This window comes from Cavia porcellus, unplaced genomic scaffold (genome assembly GCF_034190915.1).
Source record: "Cavia porcellus strain 051 isolate PalLab524CR breed Dunkin Hartley unplaced genomic scaffold, mCavPor4.1 scaffold_2, whole genome shotgun sequence".
Lineage (NCBI taxonomy): Eukaryota > Metazoa > Chordata > Mammalia > Rodentia > Caviidae > Cavia > Cavia porcellus.
The window spans coordinates 97,444,749-97,457,613 of NW_026947485.1; the positions used below are offsets into that span (position 1 = coordinate 97,444,749).

At 42.4% G+C, this 12,865-nt stretch overlaps 1 protein-coding gene across 2 annotated transcripts in view; it reads left to right on the forward strand.

Annotated features, from left to right (window-relative positions):
- Lhpp (phospholysine phosphohistidine inorganic pyrophosphate phosphatase) overlaps positions 1 to 12,865 on the forward strand; it is a 120,879-nt gene that overhangs the window by 13,805 nt on the left and 94,209 nt on the right. For both annotated transcript variants that reach the window (XM_063244897.1, XM_003479819.5), the window contains exons 2-3: positions 631 to 818; positions 4,761 to 4,914. In XM_063244897.1, coding sequence (XP_063100967.1) covers positions 631 to 818; positions 4,761 to 4,914 — 342 coding nt within the window. The remainder of the gene's footprint in view (positions 1 to 630; positions 819 to 4,760; positions 4,915 to 12,865) is intronic.

The window sequence follows — 12,865 nt, forward strand, 5'->3', positions numbered from 1 at the left end:
TCTGTCTATCCCAGAACCATCCATGTATCAAATGACTGAGTTGTCGAATTTTCCTCACTGACATCAGTGAACTGGGCCTCAGCTAGACCCCTCAGCCTTTGCCCTTTCTGGGAAACATGGACTGTGATAGATAAGGCATGGATATACAGAGCTCAGGTGAATGTGCAAATATGAAGTGTTGTGGAAAGTTAGAGAACAAGCTCTGGACATTCCAAGATGACCTCTACCCAGGCCAAGTGGGAAGGTGTGTGGAAAGTCAGTGCTGAATGGTCTTGAGGTAGGGATAGGATTGGCACAGGTACAGAGGTAATGTCCCAGGTCAAGGGTGCAGAATGTGTCCCAGTTAAAGAGGCACAGGAAGAGAAGAGGGAGCCCTGGGGAGTTCAGGTGTATTAAGACTAGTGAGGATGAGCAGGAGCCTGTGGAGCACGGTCTGGAAGAAGGGATCTGCTCCTCTGCAAAAATCCCAGCCCAAACATACCTGAGGTCAGTTAGGGCCATCTCAGGGACATAGTGATCTCAGCTGCTCTGGGACTTGTCCCTTTGCCCTTAGAGAAGTGTCATTCTCTGGGTCCCTTCCCCAAATGCCACATGCTGACAACACCCTCTCCTGTCATTTCCTTACCTTAGACTGAAGCAGTCCCAGCTGAAGGTGAGATTCTGTACCAATGAGACACAGAAGTCCCTGGGAAAGCTAGTGGGGTTGCTTCAGCAACTGGGATTCGACATCTCCGAGAAGGAAGTGACTTCCCCAGGACCTGCTGCCTGCCAGATCCTAAAAGAGCGAGGTCTGCGGCCACATCTGCTCATCCATGATGGTAAGTCTTCTGGGCCTTGGGACTACAAGGGGTCCCAAGACAAGATGGAGGCAGGAAAGATGGACTGTACTCTGACAGGGCCAGCCACAGGGAAGGACACTGAGGTAATACCTGGCTCCTGTCATGGCGCTGATGGCCCTTGGGGTATAGACCTTATGGGGCTCCCTGCTGGGGATGAGTTAAGACCAGCCCCATCCTCTCCACAGGTTGTTAGCCACAAGGTTGTTAGCGGCCAGCTCCAGATGGTCCTGAGAGAAAAGCTTAGGATGGCATCCCCTGGCCTGTATCAGACCAAGCAGCCAAGGAGTTGCCTGTGGGACAGTGTGCTAGTGCGTGTTGAGAGATGGCGTTAGACAGTGACAAGACAGAACCAACACAGAAAGCTAGACTGAAGTCTTTACCTTTTCTAAAGTCTGGCAGTGTACCCTTGAGCACTGATATCCAGCCTTGCCCTTTAGGGCAGCTTGACAGTGGCTGTAGAAACAAAGTTTGCATCCTGATTATTTAGTATGAATGCAAGACAAGAACCTCTTTGACCCTCAGTGGGGAAATTTGAGAGGCTGAAGTGGAAGGAGTAATATAAGTATCCTAAATAGTTAAAAGAGAAGAGATGAACAGTGCACTGGAATTTAGGATGCTTCTCTGACCTCCCTCAGAGTGTTTTCCCTGTTTTTCTCTGTACTTTTTCTTAATTTTTTTTTTTTTTTTTTTGTCTTTTTGCTTTTTATCTGTACCGGGGATCGAACTCACGACTGCCTGCTTGCAAGGCAGGCGCTTATGCCACTGAGCTAAATCCCCAGCCCCACTGTTTCTTAATTTTAAAAATTGTTTTATTTTAATGTAATACAAACAGATATTAATAAAGAAAATATAAAAATACTTCTTATTTCTATGAAAAAATAAAACAATTTCATAACAAAAATAATTAGAGCATAATAAAGGTTAATACACTGTATCTTGATCTTAAAGAATGGCCAAAATGTTACTCAGAGTACAAGATATAGACAAAAAAAGACCTTGTCTTACAAAGAAGAAATAAAAGAGTAATGAGCAAAAGAAACTAGTAGTATAAATGAAATAAGGTAGCATTTATCGTACTTGATCTTTATTTTTCAAACCAGTGGGCACAGGCAAGCTGCTTTCTCCTTCCCAGAGGAGGAGTGGGACTTTGAAAGGTGCAGGGTGCTTCCCAGAAGGCTCAAGGGTCAAATTTGTAGCCCCGCTACCAGTTAAGGGCAGCATGCCCAGCCTTTAGGGACCTGCTTCTTGGAGTCCTTTCTCTGTAGTTTAAGACCTCTGCCAGTGCCTTTAGAATGTGGCTCTCAAAGAAGAAAAGCCTTAAGAAATTCTGTCTCCCTGGACTCCAGAAAAGGGTTACTAGTTATGGGAGTAGGAATGGAAGAGGCAGGGAGCTGAGGAAAATATCATATTTGCTTCTAAGGTGATGTTAAAGAACTCAACGAACGTTGGGCAAAGCTTTGTTGACTTTTGACACAGGTGGTAACTTCAGGCACATTATGATCTAAAAAACTTTATTTAAAAAAAAAAAAAGAATGGGGAAAGCTTGAGAGGGCTGAAATGGTGTCAGAGGCCCTTGCTGGGCTTTCATTCTGCATCTGTGCTTTCAGTAAATGGACCTGTGTCTTTAGAGTTTGAATTTGTTTTTCATGTATTATGATTGACAGATTTCCCCTTAATATTTCATTTAAAAAATTTCAAACATAGAGCCAAGCTCAAAGAATTTTACTTGGAATTTTTTTCATATCCATCTCCTAGATTTTCCCTCTATATTTATCCATCCCTCCATCCATCCATTTGTTACTTTTGGATACATGTCAAATAAATCATAGACATTGATATATTTTCCTTAAGCAGTTCAGCATATCATTAAATAAAGTTCAGTGTTTGTTTAGTTTTTTCTTTTGATGTAAAACTGACATATAGTGAACTGCTTGAATCTCAAGTATACTTTTACTGAGTTTTGATGAGTGCTTTCACCTGTGTAACCCAACCCCATCAAGATCTAGAACAGTGGTGGTGAACCTAGAGCACTCGTGCTGCAGAGGGCTGTGTCACTGAATGCTCTAAAAGGTTCACCATCCCTGGTCTAGAACATTATTATCACCTAAAGCTTCCCTCATGCTCTTTCCAGCTAGGCCCTACCATCTTTCCACTAGCGGCAGTCATAATTCTAATATTGTCCATTATAACGAAGTGTACTTATTCTAGAATTTCATATAACTAGAGTCATATAGTGTGCAGTTGTGTCAGGGCACCTCCAAACTACACCCAGACTTGACAATTCCTGGAATGATGCATAGGACCCAGGAAAGTTGTTACACTCATAATTACAGTGAACAAACTACAAATTCAGCAAGAGGAGGAGACACGTGAGGCAAAGGCCATGAAAAACCATGAGGTCCCTTTGTCTGAGATGTACTTAATTGTTTCAGTAGTGATGTGTGACAACAACAGTGTGAAAGGCTAGCAGGCAGGGACGCTTAACATACCCTCAGCATCTGTGGCTTTTGTTACAGGTCACTCATGTAAGCGTGTAGGACCCATGTGACTACTTGATCTCCAGAGGGAGATTAAATGGATCCAGCATGGCCCCAGGCCTCAGACACACAAGCAAAGCTCTCAAGAAACTCCTGGGGGAGGACTGTGAAGGAATGAAGGCAAGAGTGAAAATGCAGAAAGCTGTCAGGTGGAGCTCTTTCTCTTGGCAGAGAAAAGAACCCCCTAGTGACTGCAGTGCATTTATTTATACACAGGTTGATGTCAAGTAGGGTAATAGTCCACTGATGTGTTAATAGATACCTGACTGCTTTCTGGTTTCAGGTTATTGTGAATAAATCTGCAGTGAATACTTATATGAGTGTAGAGGGCCATGAGTGAACCTCCAGGTGACAGTAATGTTTTGGATCTTGCTGGGGATCAAATTACACATAGGGTAGATACCTAGGGGGAGAATTGCTCGGCCACAGGGGGCAAGTGTGTTTGGTTTTATAAGGAATTTTCAGCTGTTTTCCCTTATGTATTTTATACCTCATCAGCTGCTGTACTTGCTCCTTGTCCTCATCATCACTTGGCATTATCAGTCTTTTTAATTCTTGCCTTCTAATGTATGTAGTGGACTCAGGCTGAATTCATACTTGTGATCCTCCTATCTCAGTCTCCCAGGGTGCTGGAATTGTGGCCACGTGCCAGCACACTCAGCTCTACTTCCTTTTTTCTTTTTTTTTTTTTAATCCAGAAAGTCAGCATCTAATACCAAGAGAAATGGGAACATGCTTCTTCTAGAAACTGAAGACATAAAGCCAATGACTATCCTTGCAACTTTCCTTACATTAATTGAAAATGGAGGAGGGCAAAGGAGGAGGGCAAGGAAAAGACTTTCTCAAGGGGGCTGGTGAGCAGCTGGGTGGGGCGAGAGTTGGCTCCTTCTCGGAAGGTTTGTGCCAGTGGCTTATAGTTGGGGTCCAGCAATATCAATCTCCGAGTTGGAAGCAGCCTTGTTTTATCCTGCTGCTGGAAATCTGTGTCCTTGGACAGGTTTTCCTCTTAGTTGCAAAACTGTGGATGTCATTTCTCAGTATTGAACTAAGGAGCTCCTGGGGCTAATCCTGGTGCTGGGGGTGTTCTTGGGAGCGAGTCCATTTTTCTTCTAACAGTCTCTCTAAGTATGGGGGCCAGGAGGTTCCTTACCTCTCTGATGTGAACAACACCCCTTCCTTGTCCACCTCCCATTGTATCTGTGAGGATCAGAAAAGAGAGTTAGTACCTATTAAAATCTAATTAATTCAGTAAAAAGAGACACAGATTTCATGCCTCTGATAAAGGGCAGATATAACAGACAGAAGTGTTCCTGGTAGAAGCTGGGAGTACACCGAGTCATGTTGGGGCTTCATTGCTCTATTTCTGTCTGTCTCTCTTTTTTAGAAATCCGCTCAGAATTTGATAAGATCGACACATCCAACCCAAACTGTGTCGTGATTGCAGATGCTGGTGATTACTTTTCTTATAAAAACATGAATAAAGCCTTCCAGGTGCTCATGGAACTGGAGAATCCTGTGCTCATATCACTGGGAAAAGGGTAAGTCAGCTCCGAGAGGGGTCATTTCCAGTTGGCTTGAACAATGCTTAGTGGTTCTCTGACAGAAATCAAGCAGGGAAGGATGTAGCCAGGTGGTGTAGCATGAGAACAGGGCAGCCTTCTCTCTGACCTTCCTCTCTTGCTTTTCCTCTTCATATTTATTTATTTAATATTTTAAAGCAAAAGCACAGAAAAATTAGAAAACAATTCAGCAAACAAACAAAAAAGGCAACAACAGCAAAAGCCAAATGGTGACAACAACAATAACAACAAAATAGTGATACAGGATTTCAAAGTAAGACGATAGGAATTTTAACAATGGTTATTATATTACATACTATCATCAAAATCGTTGCTCGGATTACCAGATACAGGCATGCAAAATCGATCAAACAATATGATTTCTCTTTGAGCAGTTTCTTTCTCTTCATTTTATCCTTCTTTCAATGATTTTTTTTTTTTGGAAAACATAATACTCTGTCCTTAGGATCCGGTGATCAAGCTTCCATGTGGACCTTCAGCTGGGTAGGAGGGGGCAGAGGGCACCATTGCAGATGGAGATCCTGTGGAGATCTCAGAGGCCAGATGTGGACTCAACTTTGTAGTACAGGAGAAGGTAGATTGGCCAGGATACAGCACAAGGTGTTAAAGAATGGTCCCAGGGGACACCTTAGCAATGACAAATAGTCTTAGGAGCCTTGGGGTTGCTCTGATCTGGGCTCCAAGTGTCTCTGACTGTAGAACATTTTCTCTGTAAAGTTCTTCTTTTGTGACCCGCACTTTGTCTGATCCTCTAGCACCTGCCTCATGGTCTGTGTTAGTCAGCTCTCCATTCTGATGACAGATACCTGAGATAAGTCAACCTAAAGGGAGAAAGGCTTATTTTGGCTCAGAGTTTCAGAAGTTTTAGTCTGCGGTCCCTTGTCTGCATTGCTTTTGGCCTGTGGCAAGACAGCGCATCATGGCAGAAGGATGTGGTAGAAGAAACCTGTTCATCTCACAGTTGCCGAGCAAGCAGAGAAAGAAAGAATTGGCAATCTCAGTATCTTCTTCCAGGGCACGTCCCCAGTGACCTCACTTCCTTTCACTAGACCCTGCCTTCAAAAGTTTTACAGCCTCCCATCAGCTGGAGACTAAACCTTGAACTCATTAGCTTTTGGGGGACACGCAAAATCCAAACCATTAATACCATTTCTTTAAAACAAAATGAAAACAAAACAGCATTTCATAATTTTTCTTAACATCTTTTCTTTTCTTTTTTGGACCGGGGATCAAACTCGTGACCTTGTGCTTGCCAGGCAGGCTTTTGTGCCACTGAGCTAAATCCTCAGCCCCTTAACATCTTTTCTTACCTCCAGGATAAGACATGTTCTTTGAAGACAAATTAGAAAATGCAGGTAAGTAAAAGGATAAAGCAAAAAGGTATTTTTATTCCCACTTGCACAAGGAAAAACAATGTCAGCATTTTGGATTATGTCCTTTCAAACAGATCTTTACAGATGGATGTAGTCACAGCACTGGTATCAAACTTGACCTTGTTTTATTACCTGTTTTTAATTGCGCTCCAAACATTGTTTTGGGAATGACTTTGCACATGATGAACAGATATCTCTGTGACACCATTACTCATCATATGACTGTCTTGTAGCTGTTTAACAAATCCCTATTGGTGGACATTAAGGTTGTTTCTGACTTTCTATTATAGTAAAGCTGTGCAGTACAGCTTTGTACATTTAGGTGATGCCTTCAGGGGCAGTTACAGAGGGAACGTTTTTGAGGTTCTTGATGTATGTCACTTAGTTGCTGTCCAGAAAGCTGTGCTGATTTATCCAATCATTAACAGAAATGACATTGAAATTTTACACTCCCAGCTTCTGTTATTGCAAGGACACTTTGGAGTCCCTATCCCAGCTTCTCAGGGAGCTTCTGTGGAACTTCTCAGGCCTTCTCTGAGGAAGCATTTCCATCCTTGGTGCTTCTAGTGACTGGGTACTCACAGCTTCTGGCTGCCAACCAGCTATTTGAGTAGAAAGGGAGGGGCTTCTAGTCTGGCGACTGGCCTTGGTGATTCAGCTGATGTGTTCCATTTTGTTTGATTCTGGTCACAGCCCTGGGAGTATAGGCAGGTGGGAGAGATGAAGTAAGAAACCTTGGTTCCTCAGGTGAGCTGTACCAACAGGAGCGCCCCTGATCTGGCCAACCTCAGGGCCTCTGCTTGTCACCTCTAGGTTACATTCCAGAACAGATGTTTGACCCATAAAGATCTTAAATAATTTTGAATCTGTTTAAACATTGGGAGATTTTATATAATACATCCAGATTTCTGAGCTCTTTTGAACAATCAGAAGGTCTGACAATATTAAGCCCTACATTCCTGATGCACAGCAGCTTACCTGGAACCAGCATTTCCATTAATTCCAGTGTGGTGGATTGACAAACCAATTGTTTGCCGTTGGTTTTCCTGGAAGAGTTTGTCTAGTTTCTTTCCTGATATGAACTCAGCTCTTCTGATCATCAGAGGAGCTTAGAATGGCTGTGCTTTATTTTGGGGGAGCTCTGGTCTTTACCACTTCCTGGCTCCAGAGGGGAAGATGTGAGGCATTTAATCTCCAGGAGAAGCTTGTCATCCTGGCTTCCTGATATAAATTCGGTTGTTACCATTGTTAGAGGAGCCTGAGACCGCACTGTCACTGAGGATAGCTGTGGTCCTTTTCGGGGGAGCTCTGGCCCTTACTTTGAGTGTTGCTTCCTGGCTTCAGTGCAGATCCCTCAGCCTACTGGCACAAATTCTTTATCCTGCTGGCACAGACTTTCTAGCTTCCACCACAGACCTTGGGCCTTCCCAGCGCTGATCTGTGAAACAGACTTGCATGGGTCATTGCAGTTGGATTCATGATGGACATTGTTATGGGCTTTAGGTCTTCAGCTGGACTCATGAGAGACATTACCACAGGATCCAGGCCCTCAGCTGGATTCCTTGTCTTTAGTGTGTGGACAGATTTCCTGTACTTTTTCTGTATGTAACTATTATAAAATAATTCTATAAATTTTATGCTGTGCTAAATTGTTCTCCTTATAAACCCTGACTACAACATCCAGTTTACCATAGACTCCACCACTCCTTATTTTCCATCTCCATCCTTCACCATCAGTTACCACTGTCCTGTTTGTTTTTTCACAGTAGAGAAATACTGTATTTCTTCATGCCATGTCTCTATGAAAAATAGGCAAATTAAAACTATTTCAAGAAAGAAAAGATAGGATATACATTCTTAGAAACTAAAAAGTTTTGGGTGTCATGTAAATAAAAGGAGTCCTGTATACGAATGAGGGTTCTCCAGAGACATAGGGTCCTGTTGGAGGTGGACACATGCCCAGGGTGATGGATTCACTGAGGAGGCTGGTGTGTTAGCTTTAGTTGATAGGGCAGAGTACCTGAGGATAACAGTGTAAAAGGAGGGAAAGTTTACTTTGGCTTATGGTTTCAGAGGTTTTAGTTGATGATTGGCTGACTCCAAGGCAGAAAAATCATGGTGAAAGGACATAGTGGAAGAAAGTTATTTACCCATGGCAGCTGGGAAGCCAGGAATGACAGGAAGGGACCAGGTACCGCTTATGGCAAACCTTTTATTTATTTATTTTTATGGCAAACCTTGTGGCATTTTCAGTGATAACAAACACCCCACGGTGGCACATGTACCATAGGTCTGTCACCACTGGCATGTATATACCCTTCAACCACGCAGCCTACTTCCTCCCGCTGGCCCCACCTCCTAACAGCCCCTTTAGCTGTGTACGCATCAGTGGCTTTACCCACTGACTATTGATGTGGACCAGTGCCCTCGTGCAGTCACCTCTCTGGGCCCACCTTTGAACATTGCTGCGTTGGGAATCCAGCCCAAAAAGTGAATCTTGGCAGTGGAGGTGGGGGGCGTAGCTTATAGCTAAACCATAACAGGTATAATCCAAAATCTGCAGAGTAGGGCTAGTGAGATGGAGACCTGGGCAAGTACTGTGCTTTGTCTCAATGCTGTCTGTTGCAGGATTCCTTCTTGCCCAGGGGTAGGTTAGTGTGCTTTGTTAAATCCTCCAGCTCATTGGATTTGACTCATCCACAGAATAGAGGGTGGTCTGTTTTCTTCAGAATTCACTGATTTAAGTGTTCATCTCTTCTAAAAAAAATGATCTTCACAGAAATATCTAGAATCATTTTTGACTACCTGTCTGGTCAACTATGGTCCAGCCACACTAAAATATAAAATTAGACGTCATCGTCCCTTACAGCCTTCAGCAATGTCAGTCACTGATATGAGGCCCGCCACAGCCTTGGCTTGCTTACCTCACACTGCTGGGCCCGTGGGTGTAGAGTTTTTAACTTCACACCAGGAAACAAGCAGAATGAAGAAGCTTTGTTATGACTTATTCTGTTAAAACTTTTTCTTTAAAGTTGTTCCTTAATGGTTAAAAGTTTTTATTCCCAGGTTATGAGTAATAGACAGAATCAGTGTATTATTGAAGGGGGGAAAAAAAGGAATCAGTGGCCCTCAGCTAAGTGATGCTGTGGCAGATGCAACAGTAGGCTGGTGTTTAGTAAGAGACGAGCAGTGTCTCTAGCAGGTGAGTCTTGACTTGGACTAAGGGAGGGATGTTTATAAAACTAGAAACGGACCGGACAGCTTTAGTGAGACCACAGCTTCTCCAAGGGTTCCAAGGAGCTGCTGTCACTTACTGACCTCAGCTGGAGGATTGCAGGTGAGGTGAGGGTCTGCGTGCTGCAGAGGACTAAGGAGTGGCAGTGGGGCTGTGGCAGGATGTCTTTCTGGAAATGGAGTGATTTACATTTGGCATCTGTTTGGACCCGAGAGTGGGAATTGGCTTTGTAATTTGTTCTGTCATGCCACCGTCAGAAAATTAAGCTGTTTACGAGACAGACTATGGAAGGTTAATGACTCTTCTGGGAAAGGTCAAGTGGTCATTTTGAAGAGAGGCTGCGCTGAATAATCGGAATCGGCAGGGAAATAAAGCATAAAATCAGATCTGACTGCTCTTCCCGCCACGTCCTGTTCTTTCCGGCATCTACAGTTTCCCCTTCGCAGCTGCAACATGCACGGCCTGTCCAAGCCTTCTGTAGGCTGTGTTATGGCAGAGGCAAAGGAGAAACATCCAGGATCTAGAGCATGGAAAAAATGAAGTACTTTTGTTTACTGTACCTTTAAAGATGCTTTTGGCCAATAGTGAATGAACTTCAAGACAGCCCTTTATTTTCCTGAATGAATAAAAATGGGTTTTATAAAAACCAGCCTTGTCTCAGTTTAGGAAAAAAAAAAAGAAATATTAAAGGTCTTAATTTTGTTTTCCCAGAGTCCATGTTCTCTTTGGACTCTAAAGATTAGCATAACAAAGACAGGATTTTAATTGTGTATCCAGAGTTGCACATTCAGTTTTTTCCCATCTGGGCTAAATTTGAATGCAAGAAAGTTCAGGCATCTTTCTTGTTAGAGGAAGACTTGGGGCAATCTGAGGCCATTAGAGTTGCTCCCTGGGCATCTGCTAAGGAGAGTTGTTGCAGACGAGCAGGGCATGCCTCAGTCTGCCTAGCATCCCATCTCCTTCCAAGTCGCCCCAAAAGCACCAGAGTCCTCGGCTCCAAACAGCTGCACTAGTCACAATTGATGATTTTGTGTTAGGCAGTTTCCGGTTGCTGCTGGGAAGGTGCCTCCAATGTTGCCTGTGGTCTTTCCTCATCAATGGCCTTCACTGCTGGGTTGCTCCTGTGTGTCATTTCCTTAGCGAGCCCTCCCTGTCCCCCTTGGTTCTTTCCTCTGGCCACCCACAATGTCCTTCCATGAGGTCAAGAGGGTGAGAAGGATGAGGGAACAAATGTCATGGCCTTTGAGGGCCTGTTGCAGACCCTCACCCAGGACAGTGTGGCTCACCGTGGTTCTCAGCAAGATGCTCTGTGTGATTCCATAATGCACTCGGGGCCTAGATGTGCCTCTCCTTAGCAAGGTAACCTCCTGCCACTTCGGGGCTCACTTCAACATTGCTTCTGTGAGTCATCTCTCTGTCTCCCTCTTCTTGGCTGTCTGCTACTGGTTCAAGCAAGGTATCACGGGGCATGAGTCCTTTATTATTGCCCATTTGATTTGCTGCAGACCTGTCCATATCCCCACTTCAGTGGGAATTCTTCGGGTGGAAGAGCTGCTCAGGACTAGAAGTATTTCTGAGATCCACGAAAGACCTAGCTAAGGGGGACTGAGTAGGATAGACCAGCTCTGGCCTGGCCAACCTTGTTCCCTGCCAACTCTATTTCATCATTCACTGATTCTTTTTTTTTTTTTTTTAATTTTATTTAAGGATAAAAAAGAAAAAAAAAGGGTACAAGTTATACAGAATTTCAGAAAAAATAAACAGTAGGAAATCACTAGTTAATAGATTACATATTGTCATCTTAGAAATAGTTGTTCAACTTACAAAATTAAAGCATATAGAGTGGACATTCAAACAGTGAGACTGGAAACAGTTCTGTTCAATGATCCAACAAAACTCAGTAACATGGTTATCTATCTTATACACTTAAATATACATGCAGTTATGTCCTTTAGAGCACTTTCTTTTCCTCTCTTTTGTACGATGACAGTTACACATTTTGGGTTTTATTACTCCCACTGTTCTTATTACTTTTTTTTTGAAGAGAGTAAAACAAAATGTGACATACCAGGACAGAGTCAGTCAAATCAAAACGATGGACATATAATACATAATGTAAAAACAAAATACAAGGTGATCAACAATGGTTACCATACTGCCTCTTGCTATCTTAAAAAGAATTGCCTATATCATCAGTTATAATAAAATTGAACAAAACAGTAAAGAACAAAACCAATAAAACGAAAACATTGGAGACATTAGAGGACTTCAAGAGAAAATAATAGTCAACCAGAATGGGCATCATAATGAATCTTATTGTCTTCACAGTTGTTGCCTATACTTTCGAACTTGGTACTATCAAGCAAAACAGAATAGAGGAAAATCAGTCAAAACAAGATGGTGAGAGCAATACAGGATTTCAAATCAAGTTAATAGGAAATCAAAGTGGGTTACTATAATATATCCTGCTATTTTTATTTATTTTTCCCTTAAAGGATAAAAATGAAAAAGTAAATAATAAAAAAGGAGATTGAGATAAAAGAGAGCATAACAACAAAACAGCACAGATCAAAACATAGCCATTTAAGCAAAATAGTGTTTCACCACAAGATAATCCCGACATAAAAGTAGTTACCATAGTGCCTCTTTCCTTTAAATCTTTGAGTATAACTTTGCATACTGTAGCATCAAACATATCAAGACAATGTAAAACCGTTCAAAAGAATGACAGTATTACAGGGTATTTAGAATCAACTAACAGAAAATGAACAATGGTTTCTGTATAATCTCCTTGTCTATAAAAGTTTTTGTTTATATTATCACATATAATAAAATCCAATAAGATACAACATGTTAAGGCTGATGGAAACAGAAGAACAAAAGCTTGATGGAACTTCAAAACAAGATGATATTAAATCAGCACTAGCTATTATGATGTCTTGTTTTCTCCAAAATGGCTATTCCTACCATCTAACCTTTTCTGCCCCATTTCTGTTGAGCTCTTTTTTCTGTCATTAGTTGTCAGTTTGTCTTCTTCGTTTTGTTTTCTGCTCCATTCATTGTGGCCTCTCTGCCACTATTTCTGGAATTTTGGTATTTTTCTTTTTTAGAATATCCTGCAGTATTCTCTGTAGAGTTGAACTGGTGGTTGCAAATTCCCCTAGTTCCTCTTTATCCTGGAAGCACCTTGTTTTTCCATCAATTCCTAGGGACAGTTGTGCAGGATATATCAATCTTGGCTGGAGGTTATTATCTTTCAAAGCTTGAATTATTTCCTCCCACGCTCTTCGTGATTTGATGG